General features: G+C 38.2%; 1 protein-coding gene across 1 annotated transcript in view; it reads left to right on the top strand.

Moving 5' to 3' along the window:
* The window catches only part of FAM193A (family with sequence similarity 193 member A), a gene marked incomplete at its 5' end in the record, with an annotated part of 74,599 nt that overhangs the window by 34,485 nt on the left and 21,734 nt on the right, over positions 1 to 18,380 (top strand). The window contains 8 exons of the mRNA XM_084266837.1: positions 815 to 981; positions 1,282 to 1,449; positions 2,601 to 2,835; positions 5,897 to 6,021; positions 9,876 to 10,020; positions 15,015 to 15,092; positions 16,655 to 16,767; positions 16,919 to 17,161. Of these exons, the coding sequence (XP_084122963.1) occupies positions 815 to 981; positions 1,282 to 1,449; positions 2,601 to 2,835; positions 5,897 to 6,021; positions 9,876 to 10,020; positions 15,015 to 15,092; positions 16,655 to 16,767; positions 16,919 to 17,161 (1,274 nt within the window). The remainder of the gene's footprint in view (positions 1 to 814; positions 982 to 1,281; positions 1,450 to 2,600; positions 2,836 to 5,896; positions 6,022 to 9,875; positions 10,021 to 15,014; positions 15,093 to 16,654; positions 16,768 to 16,918; positions 17,162 to 18,380) is intronic.

Here is an 18,380-nt window from a genome sequence, read left to right as displayed (position 1 = left end):
TTGCTTTATTTATCAGTCACTGCAAGCCAGAGAATAAATGGTTTGCTGTAGATGCTCTTGTGTTCAGGTGGCTCTTGCTTTCACTACCTAGATAGATTTGGTGCAATGCCATCACCAGTAGCTAGTGAAGCCCAACAATAAAACCCATCAGTCATGTCATGCTCCTGATATGGGGGAGGTCTCTGCCTGGTGCTGCAGGAAGCTGGTAGCAACCTGGGGAGGGTGCAGGAGGTGTGTGCTAGGGCACAGAGAAGGGAGAGACACTGGAGACCAAAATACCAGCAACCTTGCCCGGGGGAGAGGTTTGTGTAATATGCTAGTACTGTGCTGCATAGTGCACAGGATATAGCACCCACTGCCAGTGACAGCAGCTAACATCCATTACTATGAAGTAGTGTGTCTGGCTGTTACAAACAAGGACATTTTATGCCTTTTCTTTGAAAAGACTGAGCTGTGAAAGTCGAACATAGTGTCAAAGAGAGGCTGAAGAGATATTACTAGTTTATGATTAGTCATGGATGATGCAAGCCTTCCTTTAGCTTAGTTCATTGTTTATGCTGCAGTACATGAAGGTGATAATTATAACCAACATGCTTTGGTTATTAGAAATGAAACTATATTTATATCACTGGTTTTCTCAGTCCATTTCTTGCATTTGTTTTGCTTTTTGAAGGTAAATATTTTGTGCCTGGTTGAGTATCCTCTCAAAATACATTCAGCTCAAAGAATTGCCATAATAATATCTGCCTAGCTATTAATATTACAGACTGCTACCTTACAAACTGAAGGCTACCTCTTTTTTTTTTCCTTACAGAGCCAAGATTTCCTTTTGCACATGCCTCTTGGGAACAGTGGATCACAGCAGGAATCTGTAGGAGGAGGAAGAATAACTGTTGGTGCGCAGACAGTGCCTGCTGCAGATCTTAGCAATTCCTCTCCTTCAGACATAGCATGCAACTGTGAAGCCTGTAATGAGCGCAGGTAAGAACTGAACTCAGTTCAACAGTGAGTTGAACTCAGCAGTGTGATGCCTGTAGTCTGACTGTTGGCAGTGCTGTAACTTGTTCATGTGTGCTTAAACTCTTTAAACAGCCTATATGACAATGAGGGTAACTTGAGGATGTCTGCTTGTATCCAATTGATACTTTATTTTAGGTGTGTACTTCATTTCATGCATTTTCAGACATAGGTTGTTTTTCCTGAAGAGCGTCTTCAGAACATTAGGATTCGATACACCTATATGGTATATAAAGAGAGTAATTACTTTTGTCATTTTTGCAGAGAAAATTCAGCAGAGCCTGAACGTGAACCTCAGCAGCTTCAAAATTACTGGTCAGAAGTGAGATACATGGTTCGGTGTATATATCGCCAAGCTGGGACCCCTTTGGCAGATGACCAAGACCAGTCTTTGGTACCAGATAAAGAAGGAATGAAAGAGCTGGTGGATAGGTATAGTGCTTTTTAAAAAGCTATTAATTGCTGAAAGGATTTTTAAGATTAGTTTTTAAGTAGTTTGGAATACTGCTTTTTAATAGTGTTATTTACCATCTGTACGTCTAATTGCTTGCAGTGATTTCCTCTAGAATGGAAAGTCATAACAGTCAATTCTATTTCATGCAGGATGTTTAAATGCTACATTGAATGCATGGGAAGCTATTAAATTCGTATGATGTTTGCACTAGGAATATTAATGTGTAATTACAGAATGGTCCCACGAATCTTATTCTTCAAAAGACCTTGAGATGATTGTTATTAATAAGACACTATTTAATTTGAGTTGTCCCGCATAAAATTCTTTCCCTGTCTAATTAACCTGAGTTATAATAGTACTTGCATCTTAGTATAGTTGTGACAGCTGGAAAAGACTTAAAAAACCCAAAAAAAGCCATTGCCCACCAATCATGAGATGAAGCAGATTTTGAGAACATCTTTCTCAATTCAGAAGTAGCTTTTCTAGGTGTAAAGCTGAAGATGTGTTTATTGAGAAAAACCCCAGCAACAGAGGATCATTCTTCCTTTTGAGAATAAGGTGGCTATTCTTGAAGTGCTCCAGGAGGTTCATCTCAGTTTTTGTCTAACTGAAAGTGTGGTCAAGGACTAGTTGCTCTCACTGCTTCTGTACCCACTTCTTGCTCAGGCCATGCTCCTTCACTGGCTTGAAGTAAAGGCCTGTCCAGATCTAGCTCTGGTTGTTCCAGCTGAGACATTTACTAGGGCTGTGTAGAAGACCATGGAGAAGTTGTGAAGAAGTGTGTCTGAAGAGTCTTAAGTGTAGGGTTGTAGGCAAGTTGAGGAAAAGCTTTTTAGGTCATAAGTGAAATACTGAGGTCTGAAATGAATTTGTTTCTCTGGTACACAAGCATCCAAGTCCTAAAGCAACATAGGATCTTAATTCCACAGTGTAAAAGTAGGGATCTAGGCTGTGTTCTCAAAAATTTAAGATAATTCTGTAAACCCTAGCCATTGTTTCTTTTTGAAGATGATGATGGTAACTGGTAAATGTTTTCCAGAAAAAAATGAATTGTTGATTACATGCTTCTCTCTTCTTTTCTTTTTCTTCCTTTTCCTTTTTTTTGGTCGTGAATAATCTAAAAATCCAGGCTTTGTGAAAGGGATCCATATCAGCTCTACCAACGGTTGGAACAGCAAGCTAGAGAATACGTGCTTGAAATGAAAGTTCGTCTCCTCAGACACTTGTCACTGGGATCCAAAGTTGCATCAACATTAGCAATACAAGGGCCACCACAGGCACATCAGTTCATCTCACTCCTACTTGAAGAATACAGTGCACTCTGTCAGGCAGCATGCACAATCAGCGCCTTTCTAGTTACTCTGGTAAGACTGAAAAAATAAGCTATATGCTTCTGCTTGCTAGGAGTAATGCCAGTCATGTTCTGGGTTCTTTCAGGTGTCTTTGGTTTGTGAAAGGTCAGGGGGGTTTTGTGTGCATGCTTGGAGACAGAAGTATTCTGAAATGCAAATTTCATTGTAGATTAGGCATCTCTTACAGTGAATTGATGAAGCTACCCTTTCTAAAGGGAAGGGTGCTATTTGTGGCACTTGCTATGAAACTGATCTTTATCTACAACGTGTGAAACAATTCTCTGTTAATCTTTAATAGTCTCTTCACAACTGTGTTCAAAGAACACAAACTTTCACGTGTAGCACAAGCTTAGATTGTTTCAACATTCAATTTTTCTTTCTTTCTTAAAAGGAAGGATGGCTATTTGAAAAGAAGATCTCTTGCCTTGGATTTAATCTGCTATGTTTGCTATTTCTAAAGTTCTTTCTTTAAATGCTTTTTTGTCAACTGGTTGTGATGTTAGACTTGGCATTCTATTGTCAGGTAGAAAATAAGTAGTAGCCTTAAAATTCTCTTCTTGAATAACTGTCTGTCATGAGTGAGTAATACAGTAAACAAATCCTGTAATTCTGTTTGTTTAAGGGCTGAGAAGGTTATTCATCCTGTTTTGTTAATAATCCTTTCCTGTCCATCCTTTATTAGTGACCTTATCCTGCACATCCCTTTTCTTGTGTAAACTTTGTGCAAGATAAAAAAAGTGGATAAACTGGTAAATTTGGGGCTTATTGCCAATTAGCTGCAAGTGCCTGTGTAGGTATATAAAGAAAGGAAAAGAACAGGCAGGAACAAAACTGTGATGGCCGCAGGTGAGAAGGATTTAAATGGAGAGGAAGCAGAGCCTCAGTGCTGGGGTAGGGCTGTTAGCAAAATTCAATTGGTGAAGCAGCAAGACCTTTCTATTAAGAAATTTGTTTGTATCTGACACTTTTTTCTGGTAGTGCTCTGCAGTTGCATTTCTGTTGTGTTCTCTAGCTTTAGCGCTTACATACAGATGTAGGGTCACTGCCATCTCTAGTTTATTGGCTGATTTTAATAGCCATCAACTCTCTAACAAGGTGCTCAGAGAAAATTGCTCTTCAGCTTGATTTGCATTGGAACTTACAAGTTTTTTCTCAGCTGAAAAGCGGATGGGTTGCAGTATGAAAGTTAGCTTTCTCAAAGTAGTTCTGCTGATAATGAAACCATTAGTGCCAGAAATACATAGCTGTTTCAGATAATCTGTAGTTGGTTTTTTTCCCCTCCTGGTTATTATTGGGGTTGTGAAAATTTACACAGGTATGAGAGATTGAGATAATGCCCACGAAGTGGCAGAATATGCCTGAACTCCCTAATTGATTTTTGACAAAATTTGAAATAAATTAAAATTAAGGAAAACACAAAATACCCTGCACTTTTCCTGACCTTTTCTTTCTGCAGCCCAGTAAGTACTGAAAACTTCTTTCTACTAAGCTGTGACATTCAGAAACTGAAATGTTAGAATGTGAGATGGTGTCGTGCATTTCTTAGATTTATTAAACAAGCTGTTCACTGAACGGAGTAGCATGTCACAGCTTTCAGCACAGGCACTATGGAAGGAGGAATCTCTGCAGCTGAAACAGGTACAAGGTAGTCAGGGTCTCTAAACTTAGCGCAGCCTTCCTTTTGACGGTAAAACCTCCGCATGTAGCGTGCTGTGCAAAGGCAGATGATGCTTTGAACCTCTGCCTGTGAGAAACTGCTTTCTCAATGAAATTTAGAAGAGTTGTCCTTCCATTCAAAGGACTTAAGCTAAGTAGCAAAGTTGAAGAGCAGGAACTGACGCCTTGTGCCCCACCAGAGAATGACAGATTGTACTGAGAGCAAGCTGGAAAGACTTGTCAGTACGGGAGAACCCTCAAATATACAGGGTAGTAGTCTAGAGGGTACCTGGTATTTCTTTGTGAGAAATATACTCTCTGCAATCTGATACACAAGATTTTGTAGGTAACTGGTGACTGTTCACAGCTTAAAAAGGAAATTGTTTAGGAAAAAAACCTTTCTCAGTGTTGACCCTTGAGAAATTATTAGCAATTTATAGAAGTTTTAAATATTTTGAAGACTTAATATTAAAAATGAAAGTGTATTCATGTCTTGTGCAATTCATCCACCCTCCTTAAATAATCATAAAACTCCAAACTTGAATCTTTCTTTGGATGGTAGTCTCATGTTTAGGTCTGACATAAATATGTGTTTTATCTATATACATAAATACGGTTTCTAACCAACTCTGCCTAACAAAACCTTGAAATTGTAGTGTATTCTGGTATTCCTAGGTACTTGAGGTTATAGTGCATCTGGGATCACTTGGTCATCTGACAGCCAGAACACTTGGATTTAATTTTGCTGTGTGTGGGAGTCCTGGTATAGAAAACCTTTGTGTTGCCACCTGTATGTGGGAAAACTTACTGACATGAAAAAAATATTATACCTGTTTTTGATCCTAATGTTTTGATAATAACAGGTTTAAGGTTTAGGCCTTGAAATTATATTCAATTAGGTGTTAAATAATCCCAGATAGAATAGTATTCTGTTTACTAGAGAAGTAAGCTGTTGGTGTGTTCAGAAAAGTTTTTGTTTAGAAGCTGTACTTGGAGGGAACTGTTCACTCAAATTATATCAGTTTTGAAGAAAGATTATAGCCTGCCATCATGTGTGTATCTGTTACTAGACAAGTTCAAAGAACTGAAAAATAATCAGAAATAGGCAATTGTTTGACAAGAAAACATGAAAAACTAGTTCAGATCATAAAATACATTTTTCAGAGCATAAACAAATAGAAGTTTTCAACAACGTAGTCTGATGACTATTTTTTTTTTCAATCCATGACAATGAAAGGAGTGTTAAGTCATTAATGGGGTACTTAAATTCTGAGTTTCTGGGTATTAAAACTGGGTGAGATCTGAGCTTGATAATCCAGCTGGTAGGTTGGAAACTAGAGATTTAAAAAAAAAAATATTCTGATGGAATTTTTTTTTCCTAACCCTGGCTTATTTCTGGTTGGTTTTCTCATTATAGGAAAATGAACATTTGAAGAAATTTCAGGTCACATGGGAATTGCACAATAAGCATCTGTTTGAAAATCTGGTATTTTCTGAGCCACTCCTGCAGAATAGCTTGCCAACACTGGTGTCACAGCTAAGGTAGAGTTTAAGTTTTCCTGTGTAATTTAAAGGAGAAATCAAACCCCATCTTTACATCCACAGTGTTTAGAAAAAAAATATTTGCTGCGTCTACAATTTAATAGGTAAAAGTCCTTGTTGATCTGTCTCAAATAGTATTGCTGCTTAAGCAGGCTGGTGTCATAACCTGCTTGTCAGAAGAATTGCTACCTTAATCTGTGTACTTGTAGGTTACCTGGGAAAATGAGTCTTCTATGAAAATGCTGATGGGATGGCTGAGTAGTACTGTTTTCACTTGTCATCAGGCGTTGCTACTGTCTTTACAGCTATACAATGGAATTGAAGCCTCAATGCCTTCATGCTTCCCTCAGTACATAAATAACTTAATTTGGAGTTTTAGGCAATCTTTTCATTGGAGAAAGCAAAAGAAATCATCTCCTGCTCTATGCTTGTAGGTCTGATGACATACTGTGTTTCCTAGGGTTTTAGAGTATATATTTTATTAGCACAGTTAGTCTGCTTGCAATTTGTGTACCTGCAAGGCATTTGGGTTTTAAGGGGTATTAATCTGTAGAAATTTTAGTCTTTATCCTAGGTCAAAACATTTTTGTTACATTCCTGGATGGTTCATGTTGACCTGTCAATCTTGTTTCTGATGAAGAGACATTTATGCTCTGTGTACGTGTGTTTTAAAGGCATTGTCTTGGCATTTTTCCACAGTACAAGAGCAGTTTGTCTGCCTGTCACAAGAGATTACAGTAAATAAAGAAATTTCTGATAAGTTCTCCTTGTGCTAGTAAATACTAGAAAGGAAAACAAGAAAGCTTAACTGGCATTGGGCTCAGCAAGAAGTCTAACTTGTGTAATTGGTTTACATGAAATTACATTGGTATTGAAAGCCTTACCACCACTACTCCAGGCAGGTAATTCTATTGCTATGTTCAAAAACATATTTTTCCCAATAATCTGTGCTTGACTTCCCAGTGCTCCTGTCACTGACACTTTATCCGTCAGTCATCGCCATATTTTGACAAGGCTTCTCTGGATCTCTTATTCGAGCAATCCTGGCTATATCAAGACTGTTAATACCACCTTCATCTGCAGAGCTGAGAATGGTCTTAATGAAGCTTTAGGCCATTTCTTAAAATCATTGTATTGTTTTCATTTACCTGTTGTTCTCAAGTGCTACTGCAATTAAATCAGAGCAACAGAAGGTGTTTCTTGGCAGAACTTCTCTGTAGTGATAGCTACTTTCCTTTTCCCTTCCAACCCAACACATTCTATTCTATGATACTTTTAAGGCTTAAATATTAAGTCAGAATCTCTTGCTGCAGCAATTTCTCTTTCATTACATCTGTGTTCACTTTAAGGGTTTTCCATATAAACTATGGTTTTGCCTGCATTGATTCATATTCTCGATGAGAGTGGTTCAGCACAAGTGTCCCATTCCATGCTTTCCAGTTTCTATAGACTATGGCTTGTCCTTTTTTTTTGTTTGTTTTTTCTTTGGTAAATATAGTTTATATCTGTTTTCATGGACTCCTGGCATTTTACTGGTGAGGTCTCTGGTTCCTGAAGTAAGATAACTGGGTAGCCTTCGCTGAGAAATTTTTCTGGAGGCTAATCTGCCTTCCATTGGGAATTGGTGGAGAAACACTTCATCAGAGAGATCTCACATGGAAAAGCAGGGATTAGCCTAGTCCTCTGATCATTTGGTCAGCAGAGAAACATTTGCATGCAGTAAAGAAGATGTTGCTGGAGTTTCTTTGTAAAAGAGCATAGGGACCATTGTTTTCTCCCTGACTTCTCCACCTTCTTGATGAAGGTGTCTATACTGAAAACTCTCAGAGGTTAAATGTCTATCTTGGGTTAAGATGCTTTTGATTACATGCATCCATGGACGTGCCTCCTAAATTCAACAGACTACATCTAGTCTGGTAATGAAGTAACTAACTGATACCTGGGACTTTTCAGCCCTCTTTGCTTTCCCTGCATGGGATGGGACACTGTTCAGGGTATCTGCACAGCTTCAGTTAAATGCTGTTGGCCAAAAAATTCTGAGTTCCTGATCAAGATTTGCAGGCATGCATTAGGCTCCATGTCAACAGCTATGCTTTGGAAGATTCAGTTAGTGTAAAGTAAGCACTTGTTATTAAATTTTATGTATGTGCGGTGCTTTTTATTACTTTTTTTACTACAGTCCAGGAATACATTCCATCTCTGTTTACAGGATTGGAATATTACCTAGATTGTTGCTTTATAGTTGCCTTGAGCAGTGAAAGTGTATTTACTAGTACCACGTTAACCTGTGCTCAGAAATCACAATAAAAATTGAAATTTGAAATGCTGTTGCATTGCTAATTTAATTTTTTTTTAAAAAGTAAGTTCTTCTGCTTCTAACTTGAGAGCATACTTTAAAAAGACTGTGCACCATTAGTGCTTGAAAGAATAGTACTACATAGCAGCAGTTATGAGAACCTGACTGCTGTACAGTAGGGATCAAAACCTGGCATAATTACATAATACCAGAAATGCAGGCTTCAAGGAGAGTAGTAAATTGTGATCTAGTAACAGGACTTGACAGTGTTTGCACTAACAGTGAGGAAGTACTGTAATCCTAAAGTCACCGTATTCCTTTTAAATTGCTTTTTGTACTCCACCAAGCAGGGGCTTCCCAAGTTTTTAATGTGCAGAATTGCTTCTGCACCCTTTTGAAGTGGTTGTGTTGCGGGTTCTGGGCAAACCAATAAAAAAAACTCAAACTTGAATTTATTGGCTGGGTCAAGCTAACAGCTGTAACTTAATGCCTACTGAGTTGTCTGTTTGCTCAGCTCTTAACTATGTTTAATTGCCATGTTAAAATTAAGTGCTCAGTTCTTTGCCAGATGATAGGCAGGACTATGTAGTTCTTAGGTGGGGTTAGCATCCTGTTGCAATGGAAACCTTTAACAAACCTCCCTGAAATGCTGGAACTTGGCTTAAATATCAAGTTTTGAGATGTCTGAATTTTGGTTTTTTGGTGCTGGCTTTGACTTGCCACATGCCACCTGAGTCCCTAGTTAACTATCAGTCAATTTTCTCTTAATTACCAAATAGGAGAAATGTTGAAAAACATGGCTTTATTTGTGTCTGTTTACTGGTCATAACAGTTCAGTGTGCTTCAGACACACATTATTGGATAGAATTTTGTCTTTTTATTTGTTTCTGAAGCCAAGGGTTTTGGGAGTTTACTATTTAATTAAGAATCATCATAATGAGGTAAATCTGTTTCCTGTTTCTGAGGCTACTTACTGAGAGTGTCACCAGTGAACAGTGTAACCACATTTTGAACTTGATGCCGCTCAAGTAATTGTAGATAACTGCCTGCAACCAAATTGTCTCACCTCATTCCACAGCATTTTCCCAGCTGGAACTCTAACTCATGTAGTAATCTTTCTAGCATTGATCATGAGAGATCTGATTAACAAGCTTCTGGCTTTATTTTTACTATATGGCATTTCAGTAAATAGTCAACATATATATTTAGCCTGTAGAAATTGGAAGGATAAATATATCAAGCAACAAAATTTAAGTAAATACAGCTTGGTAAGTTTGACATCTGGTTGCTCGTGGGAAAGAGACTAGAAATGTTGCACTTCCCACATTCATTCTATTGTTGGTTACAGAACACTGGAACAAGTAGTTGTTGGATGGTTGGTTTTGGGGTTGGTTTTTTTTGACAAAACACTAAAAATACTCAATTTTAGGATACAAGCAGCTTTGTGGACCTAGTTGTATTGATAACTTCACTTCAACATGTTTTTGGCCATCAGAATTTAAAAGCGTGACTTTTAATGTAACAACTCTTCTATAACAAGTGCTGTTTGAACTTCTAGGCTTGGAACAACACACGATTCCTGTAGTGAAGATATGTATAGTACCTTGCTGCAAAGGTATCATCAGCTGGAACAGGAAATGGGTCAAGTTGCTGAAGCATGGCTTGAATGCCAGAAAAGAATAGATGACTATGTTGATGAACAGGTAAGAATCTTTTAAAGAATCTCAGGATGGTTGATGTAGGGAACAGCCCATGAAAGGCTGTGCCACCAGTGAAGAGTCTCTGTGTTTTTATCCAAAGCTTTGAAGCAACAAAATGTTACTTTTTTGTTGTTGTTGATACCAGAATAGAAAAGAACACTAACATACCAATACATAATGGTGATTGCACTAAAACATCTTCAAGTTGTTGAAGCAGACTGTTGTGCCGTTGTTTAGAAGTGGTCCTTGAACATTTTTTGAATGGCTTCAGCCTGTGAATTGCCTATAGCACAGCAGTCTGAAACTTTCTTTTGTCGATGTCACTAGGAAAAAGGAGAAAAGGAGGCAGGAGGTGGGGGTGGGGAATTCCAGCCCATAATCCCCACCTCTTCCAGCTTCCAAAATAATAATGGCACGGAATGAAATTCAGGAGAGATTACTTTTAAATCTGCTGCATGTTGCGTAGTTTGGTGATGACCTTTGTACAGTTGTCAAAATCAGAACTAGATTGTCACTGCATAAGTGCTTGAGACCTCTGAAGTCGTCCTTTTTTACTTAGGTATGTTTGGATCACTGATTTTTTTCCAAGTTTGTGCTCTATTTCAGAAAACAATTCTATTGCGCTGTCTCCTGTGCAGATATCTTGATATTTTTTTTTTAAAGCACCTCAGCATAAGGCTTTCAATACTGTTTAGTTCAGTCTTAAGCATACTAGAAGAGAGAATGTCTTGAAATAACTGAAGATACAAAATTTTATAAAACTTTTCTTGTATTTTGAAGTTTTATGAGCATTAGGAATACGGAGTTTCAATTTGACGTTCAGTAATGCTGTTACTCCTATAGATAACAAACATTTTGAAGTTTTATAGTCCTTCAGAAGCTGTGCCGAGGTCAAGATGTAAGTGAATTTTTACCATCAATTCAAGATAGTACCTTCAAGATGGAGACGAGACAGAACTGATTTTATTTTCAGAGATTGTTCTGTATTTGGGGTCTGCATCTGTGAGTTCTCATTTGCGAAGTTTTCTCTTGGTCTGGCTGCTTTTGTGAGCCTAAATATTTGATTTCAACTCAGAATTTCATCATCTCACATTTGGTGCTACTAGAAGTCATTTTCCCCAGGGTGTCAGGATCTCGCGGCTGCCTCTCCAGTATGAAAGGGAGCCCAGTTCACTTCTCATCTACCAAAAGATGGAACTTCTGTAGAGATGCATTCATACTTGTCTTCTGGTTGTCTGCATCACTTCAGAATCAAATCTTGAATTGTGACCACGCAGCTACCACACATTCTGTCTTACAGCATTTTTTTATCTGCTCAGTGAAGCCTGCATGCTGATGCAGACAGAAACCTTTCTCCCATTTGGGGAAACTAAATATGATGACTTCTTGTTTCTTAATGATCTACAACAACTGCCAAGGAGGTGTGTAGGGGAAACAATCCTAAAATTTAAAGCACTACATTTTAAAGGAGATATTTTATCTACCTCAGTAGTCTATTTTCATGGTTGTACCTTAAACACTGTGTTGGTGATAACCTGTGATTATACTCTCTTGATCCAAAATGCATAACTCAGTATGACCACATTACCTGAATTTGCAGTGATATTTTTGTCAACAAGGTAGAAATCAGAAAGCCTGGCTACTATGGAAACTGTGGATCTTGACAGTGAATGCATGTTCATTATTTGCTGCCTCTTGACTTAACAAAATTGTGGGATTCTATTACTAGTATGTCCAAAGTTAGAACACAGATGAACACAAAAAAATACTTCAGTGAGGACCATTCTAATCTACTGTGGAACTCTGCCCAAAATTTTACACGGGGCAGGGCATCAGCAGAGATAATTAGTGGACCCTCCACTATGATATGTTATGTCAGTTGTTCAGGGGGGATGGGATGGCACACACAGAAGACATACAATGGAAGGACAGACGTGTGTGAATAGCTTTTGCAAGCCATACAAATACTACTTTTTTTTGGAAGCCTGTTTAAGACAGCAGTGTCATGCACAGACATGTAACTGCAATACAATGTGTGATGCTGTAATAAAATTTAGAATAAGGGTGTATTCATACCAGCACCTGTATTCATCGCATGTTAAAATCTGAGGAAGGTGTTTAGAGTTTCTGATATAGGTGAGTTTAAATGTATGCATCCTGTACCTCCAGATACTGGGTAGGGTTTTTCTTTTACCAAATTTAGACTATATTTTAACTCAGAAGGTCCTCATCTATTTGGATCACTTCTATACGTGACGGTTAGGTATTCATGTACTTTGTGTGAAAGGGTATTTTGGTGGAGGCATTTTTGGTTTGGGTTGGGTTTTTTACTGCAGGCTCCCATGGAAGAAAACTTTAAGCTAAAAGAGACTAGATTTAGATAAAGTATCAGGAAGAAATTCATCACACTGTGAGGGTGGTGAGGCCCTGGCACAGGGTGCCCAGAGAAGCTGTGGCTGCCCTTGGGTGTCTGGCAGTGTTCAAGGCCAGGGTGGATGGGTCTTTGGGTAACTTGGGCTATAGTGGAGGGTGTACCTGCTCATAGCAGCGGGTTGAGACTGGATGACCTTTAAGGTCCCTTCCAACCCAAACCACTCTGATTCGGTGGAAGGAATACAGGAATGACTTTTTTCCAGCCCCATAACAGCCCAAGGATTGCTTCTTGCTTGTCTCACCCATACATATGTTGTGGGGTTGTTTTGGGTTTTTTTTCAGCTCTGGTCAATTTAATAGGGAAAAAAATTAAATGGGCATAATTGTTTCTTGTCTTTGTATTGGAACAGGTAGGAAAATAAGATTACTGTCACAGGTGGAATTTAGGATATTGAAGTGTGCTATTCACATTTGATAGAGTTTAAAGTTTGGAAGCAACAAGCATCCAGTGATGAGTGTGTGAATATCAAGCATTCTCACAGGTGGTCTAGTGGTATTTGTTATTATAACCAAACTGCTGGCACTGTTTCAGGATTAAATCTATTTCAGAACTGAAAAACACTTGTTCACCTCTCTCTCACTTTTCCACATCTTGTCTGATGGATCTCAAATACTTTTTAGCCTCACATAAACAGGGAGGAAGGATGAGGGCAGTAGTGGACCTCTTTAAGTCCAGTGGGCTGCAGTGCGAGCCTGTTCATTGCAGATGTGCAAGACTGAAGTGTACTTTTTTCCTTCTGAGGGCATTTGAATCTATCTACCTCTTCCTAGTACAATTCTTGGGCATTAATCATGTGTTTTGTGTTGCAGCTGCTTTGCTCTGCTGGAATAAATAATCGTTGGGGAAAAGAAAGAGGGGAGACCAGTAATTTCTGATTGTTTATGGAATTAATAACTTCAGGTACTCACAGATACCGGGTATTGTAAAGGCTGTGTCGTTGGAAGTTGAAAAATTTAGCTTCGGCCCTGTTCCCATTAATAAATACTAAAGAGTACCAAGTCTTAAACCATGCTGTTCTCTGACAGTTTCTTGGCAGCCTTGAGTAGGCAGCTCCCAGTTAGTGCACTGGCTGTTTTAAATGTCATTCTCTGGCATTAAAGTCTTCTTTTATAATGTATAGTGAATGTAGGTGCTTGTCTTTGATGGCGAGGATTCAACTAGGTGGCAGGAGACCTAATCCAGCAAGTGTCGCTGTGTTTAAATATAGCTCACAGCTTCTGGGGAGCTGGTAGTATAGCCAGAGTGAAATTTCTGATGTTCTTGGATGCAGGCTGGGCGGTACCCTTTAGTGTGGCTAAGAAATACTGACAGCTCAAGAATATTTATTGCATGCTATTTAAAAAAACCCGAAACAAACACCAAAAAAACCCCCAACAAAAAGGGAACCAAAAACCTGACTAAAACCCCACAACATGCATGCACATGATAAACTCTTTTTTTGGTGTTAATCTAACCTCACTGGAGTAAGGGGAATCAATCCACAGCAGTAATCAGAATTACGTGCCCATGATTGTTTCAGTAATTCATTAGGCAAAACTTTACCACTTAATAATTTTTCAGATCCCTAGCTTAGAATTTAATTTTCCCAAGTTAAATAATGATAATGGCAATAATGCACTTAGGTTAATAACAAGACTTCAAACTTTTGATCAAGTATGAACTACTGGAGGCATGCTTTTGAAGGGGGGAAAAAATTGCCAGTGGTGTAACCTGCTGAACTTTGGCTCACATACCTTTATGAAACAATTTATTTTTTTCTATAAGGTAGTAGGGTTTTTTTTAATTAGGTAAATGAAAAAAGGGTAACCTAGATAGTTGGTTTTCCCCACTAATGAAGTAGTGCTCTTAAAATGTTATAAGGTACAACAGGAGAAGCCTTGTTCTTGAGTTTTGCTGTGCTAAAATTCATGGAAGCTTTTGCATTCTGTCAGAATTAATTTATTTCTAAATATAAAGAGAAATACCATTTGCGTACAAAAAGTGATGGGCTCTACAAGCATTTCTGGTGAATGTGGTTCTGGGACGGTAATTATAAGATACTTTTCCAACCTTAGGTAAGTCATGGGTATGAAATACATTGAAGAATAAAAGTAGTAAATAGTGTTAGTCTAGGTCACTGCAGCTTTTTATTTTTTTACTCTGATTGGGTGGTTAGTTCCACATGTGGTAAATCAGTTTGCACTTAAGCCTGTGTTGAGGTCTTGCCAGAATTCCTGTATCTTTAGATTTTAATGGATTTGAGTCAATCTGAGATGTTGAGCATTTAATGCCAATCACGTTTTATTGAAAATGCTATGAGCATATTTAATGAAAGAAAATATTAGCATAAGGAATAACAGTGGAAAAATCTGACTGAAAAATAGTGTAGACAAAAATTAAATCTTATGTTTAAGTCACTTGAATCAAATGGTAGGCAAATAAAATGCACTTCATATAGACTAAGTATGTAAGTACTTTCAAAATAGTATAGACAAGCTAAGATTAACAAAACTGATAGACCAATTGCCAACAGCATAAGTTTTCTGTGATTAAATCAACGAGTTCTCTTTAAATTCTGTTTTAGATGGCAATGAAAACAAAACAACGCATGCTAAAGGAAGACTGGGAATTTTTTAAACAGAGGCGTTTTATTGAAGAGCAGGTAGGATTGTTTTCATACCATACTAAGTTATACTAATGCCTCATGTATATATTTACAAGATGCAAACATATGCATGTAGTATATTGTACTAGTTCTATGCAATCTAATTCTGCAACAATACCAAGTGTGAAATTTGGTCAGGTCAAATGCAAAATACCTACTTCAAAAGAGAGTATATAACAGTATGTCATCTCAGTTACTACGAGGGAAAAACAGAAGTACCACAGTCTTAAGATTGAATACCAGATGTAAAATTCTTTATACAATAAAAGGGGAATTTTTGATGCCTTAGAGTGGGATCCAAAACAGCCAATACATTGAGCATGGAGCTGCCTTGATGTGCGTGATAGGGAATATAAGGTGTTCAAGACTTAACAAATTCCCTTGTCTGTGTAGAGCTGGGCAGTGTGAGCTGTGGTAGCAGGGCAAATGATTGCATCTGTTATGGCTCTGGTGATGGCTCCTACATCTGTTTTGTGGGGAGAAGGCTGGGCAGAACTAGCTGCTGTTTTTTAAGCTGTAGCCAGAGAAGGACCAGTAGAAGTTTCTACCTTGTTATAAAACTGTCTGCTCTTTAAGACATAGTACTGTCTTCTGTAGCCTAGAAGTGTTCAAGGATGTATCATGCTTTCTGTAAGAGTCAAGATTGGATAGGGAACCTCTTCTCCATTCCTGTACCACTGTGCAGAAGGAAATAAATGTGTGTTGTGAGCCAGAGGAAAAGAGAGTGTGATAGTATATTTTAATGAACTTAAGCTTAAATTGGCAACATCTCAAAGTAGTCATGAGTAAGTACTTTTTCCTATAAGGAACATAAGCCTATGTTAACCGTATCTTTAGAACATCTGGTATACAGGGCTCCTCAGAGGGCTTGAGGAAGAATCCTCTTTTTCCTTGATCCTGATTGGGCTTAAGTGAACTATAAGCCCATGGCTGCTTCGGTAAGGATAAGGTGTGGGCATCTATAGAGGTGGAAGCTTAGGCACATCCTTCTTTAACCTAAGGTTTGTAGGTACCTAATGAAATTAGGTCCTTTCAGGATTAGGCCTCTGCCAGGTGGAAGTTTGGTGGATTGTACTTTGCTCACTAATGCAGATTCATTGAATCTGTCCCCTTGTGGCTTAAGAATTAGTCCTGTGTTTTGGGGGGTTTTTTTGCAAGCTAAGGGTGAGTTTGCATTCCCTCTCTATCAGCAGTGTCCTTTTGTGCATACCATGAAACAAGACAAGAAATTTCAGTGTCAGCAGAAATACTATGTGAGATGCATGTACAAATAAGTCAAGGAGATAGAGTTGGCCACTTCACTGTTTTTATAGTAGAAACATACATTCTTTGAAGACTTTTGGTGCTAAATGTTTGTTGATTGTAACTTTGAACTTCTCCCATTTTTCACTCATGATCAAAACACCACCTTCATGAAGTTATTCTGAATTATTCTGCTTTTGAAATATTTTGCCCAAAGAACCCTGTGTGATTATGTAACTTGTTAATCATGATGTGCCATTGAATTGTTAATGGAAAGACTCGCACGACTAAAACACTGCCTTTATAATTTACTTCAGCTTAATAACAAGAAAGCACTAGCTGGGGAGAACAACTTCACAGACACAATGAGACACATGCTGTCATCACGTTTGAGCATGCCTGACTGTCCCAACTGTAATTATAGAAGAAGGTGAGCTGATGTTTTTAATATGAAATAATAATCGTTAATTTCTTGTTTGAGGAAAAAGGAAGTGTGTTATTGGAACAAAGAGCATGGTTACTTTTAAATCAGTGTTACTTAAACAAGGTCATAAAAATCTGTCATCTTAATTCTTGAACAGATGTACTTGTGATGACTGCAGCCTTTCACACATTTTAACATGTGGCATCATGGATTCTCCTATCACGGATGATATCCACATTAACCAGTTACCACTACAAATTGATTCTGCACCGGATTATCTATCTGAAATACGGCCACCCAGTATGTCTTCAGCCAGTTCAGGATCAGGTTCCAGCTCACCTATTACCATTCAGCAACATCCCAGACTGATCATCGCAGATAATGGATCTGCACCGACTTTGTAAGTTCTTAATTCTTTTCTCAAATTTTATAGTCAATTGAACTTAGGCAGGCAAGTTGCATTGGCTGGCTATCATTATCTGATGCTAGTGTGTCTGGGAGAATTTAGTAATGGTACTATGTTCAGCAGACCACAACTCCAGTGCTCTATATTCTGCAAAAGTAAATTTAAAATGAAACCCCAACAAAACAAACCTGTGAAGTTCTTCAACATGTAAAGATATTGACTTAAGTTTTGCTAAAATTGTGTAGAGTATGTACTTTCCTGGTTTGAGATTACAAGAATATCAGATGCTGATCTACTCTAAGGCATGATTTTACAATTCCATGTTTCCTTGGGCTGAGCAGGGGAACTGGTGATGCCCTCTTTGAGGGATGGTCATATCATATGAACCAGCTTCCAAAAAAGCCTTAGTTAGTAAGCTTTTAGTATTGTTGAGGTTGTGTTAACTCAAATCTTACCGCAAAGATTATTCCCCCTATTGGAAGTATCTGCTACCCTCTCTTTTATTTGGATCAAAATGACTATCAGATTTGAGGCATTAGTCTAATGGAAAACTTCTGCCCCTTTCAGAATTTTGAAAGGTGAGAACTGCTTGGTGGGCTGGCTTCTCTGAGTAAGGTACAGCTAACCAGCAGTTCCTCTGCCATGTGATATTCAAAAGGAATATTTTTTAAATGTGACTTCAGTACTGCTGGGAATGCTACATGGACAGTACAGACATTTGGGATGCTTCTGATAAATATCACTTCACTAAATTTAATTTCCTTTTATTGTTTTCCTTTGTATCTACTGCCATCAATGGCTTCATCTTCCATAACAGGACTTTAGTTTCTGAACCCATTTGGGGGGAGCGCTTGAAAAGGATGTTCAACTATGTATTTTTAAACGTGTGGCTTGCGATTTCTGTAAACTCTCATTAGTTTTGGTGCTGAAATATCCAAAATTGTTCAGTTTGTCTCTTCAGAAGCTGGTTTAGTGGAATCCAAGTAATATTTACTGTAAGAAGCCTGTTTTTAGGGAAATACCACTGCTCCTTGGGGAAGAGCCATTTTATGTCTCATAATATCTGCTGTGTTTTATTTCCTCATTGCACATTTGAAATATGCCTAATGGTGCCATCATGTAATTAAATTTTGGCGCAGTATCTCATGGAATGCAAAAAGATAAAGTGCACAGTTTAAGCTCCTTAAAGGAGCTCTGGATTGCTCTGGAGACA

The sequence above is a fragment of the Gallinula chloropus genome, assembly GCF_964237585.1.
Source record: "Gallinula chloropus genome assembly, chromosome: 7".
Lineage (NCBI taxonomy): Eukaryota > Metazoa > Chordata > Aves > Gruiformes > Rallidae > Gallinula > Gallinula chloropus.
This window is presented reverse-complemented; position numbering and strand designations above follow the sequence as displayed.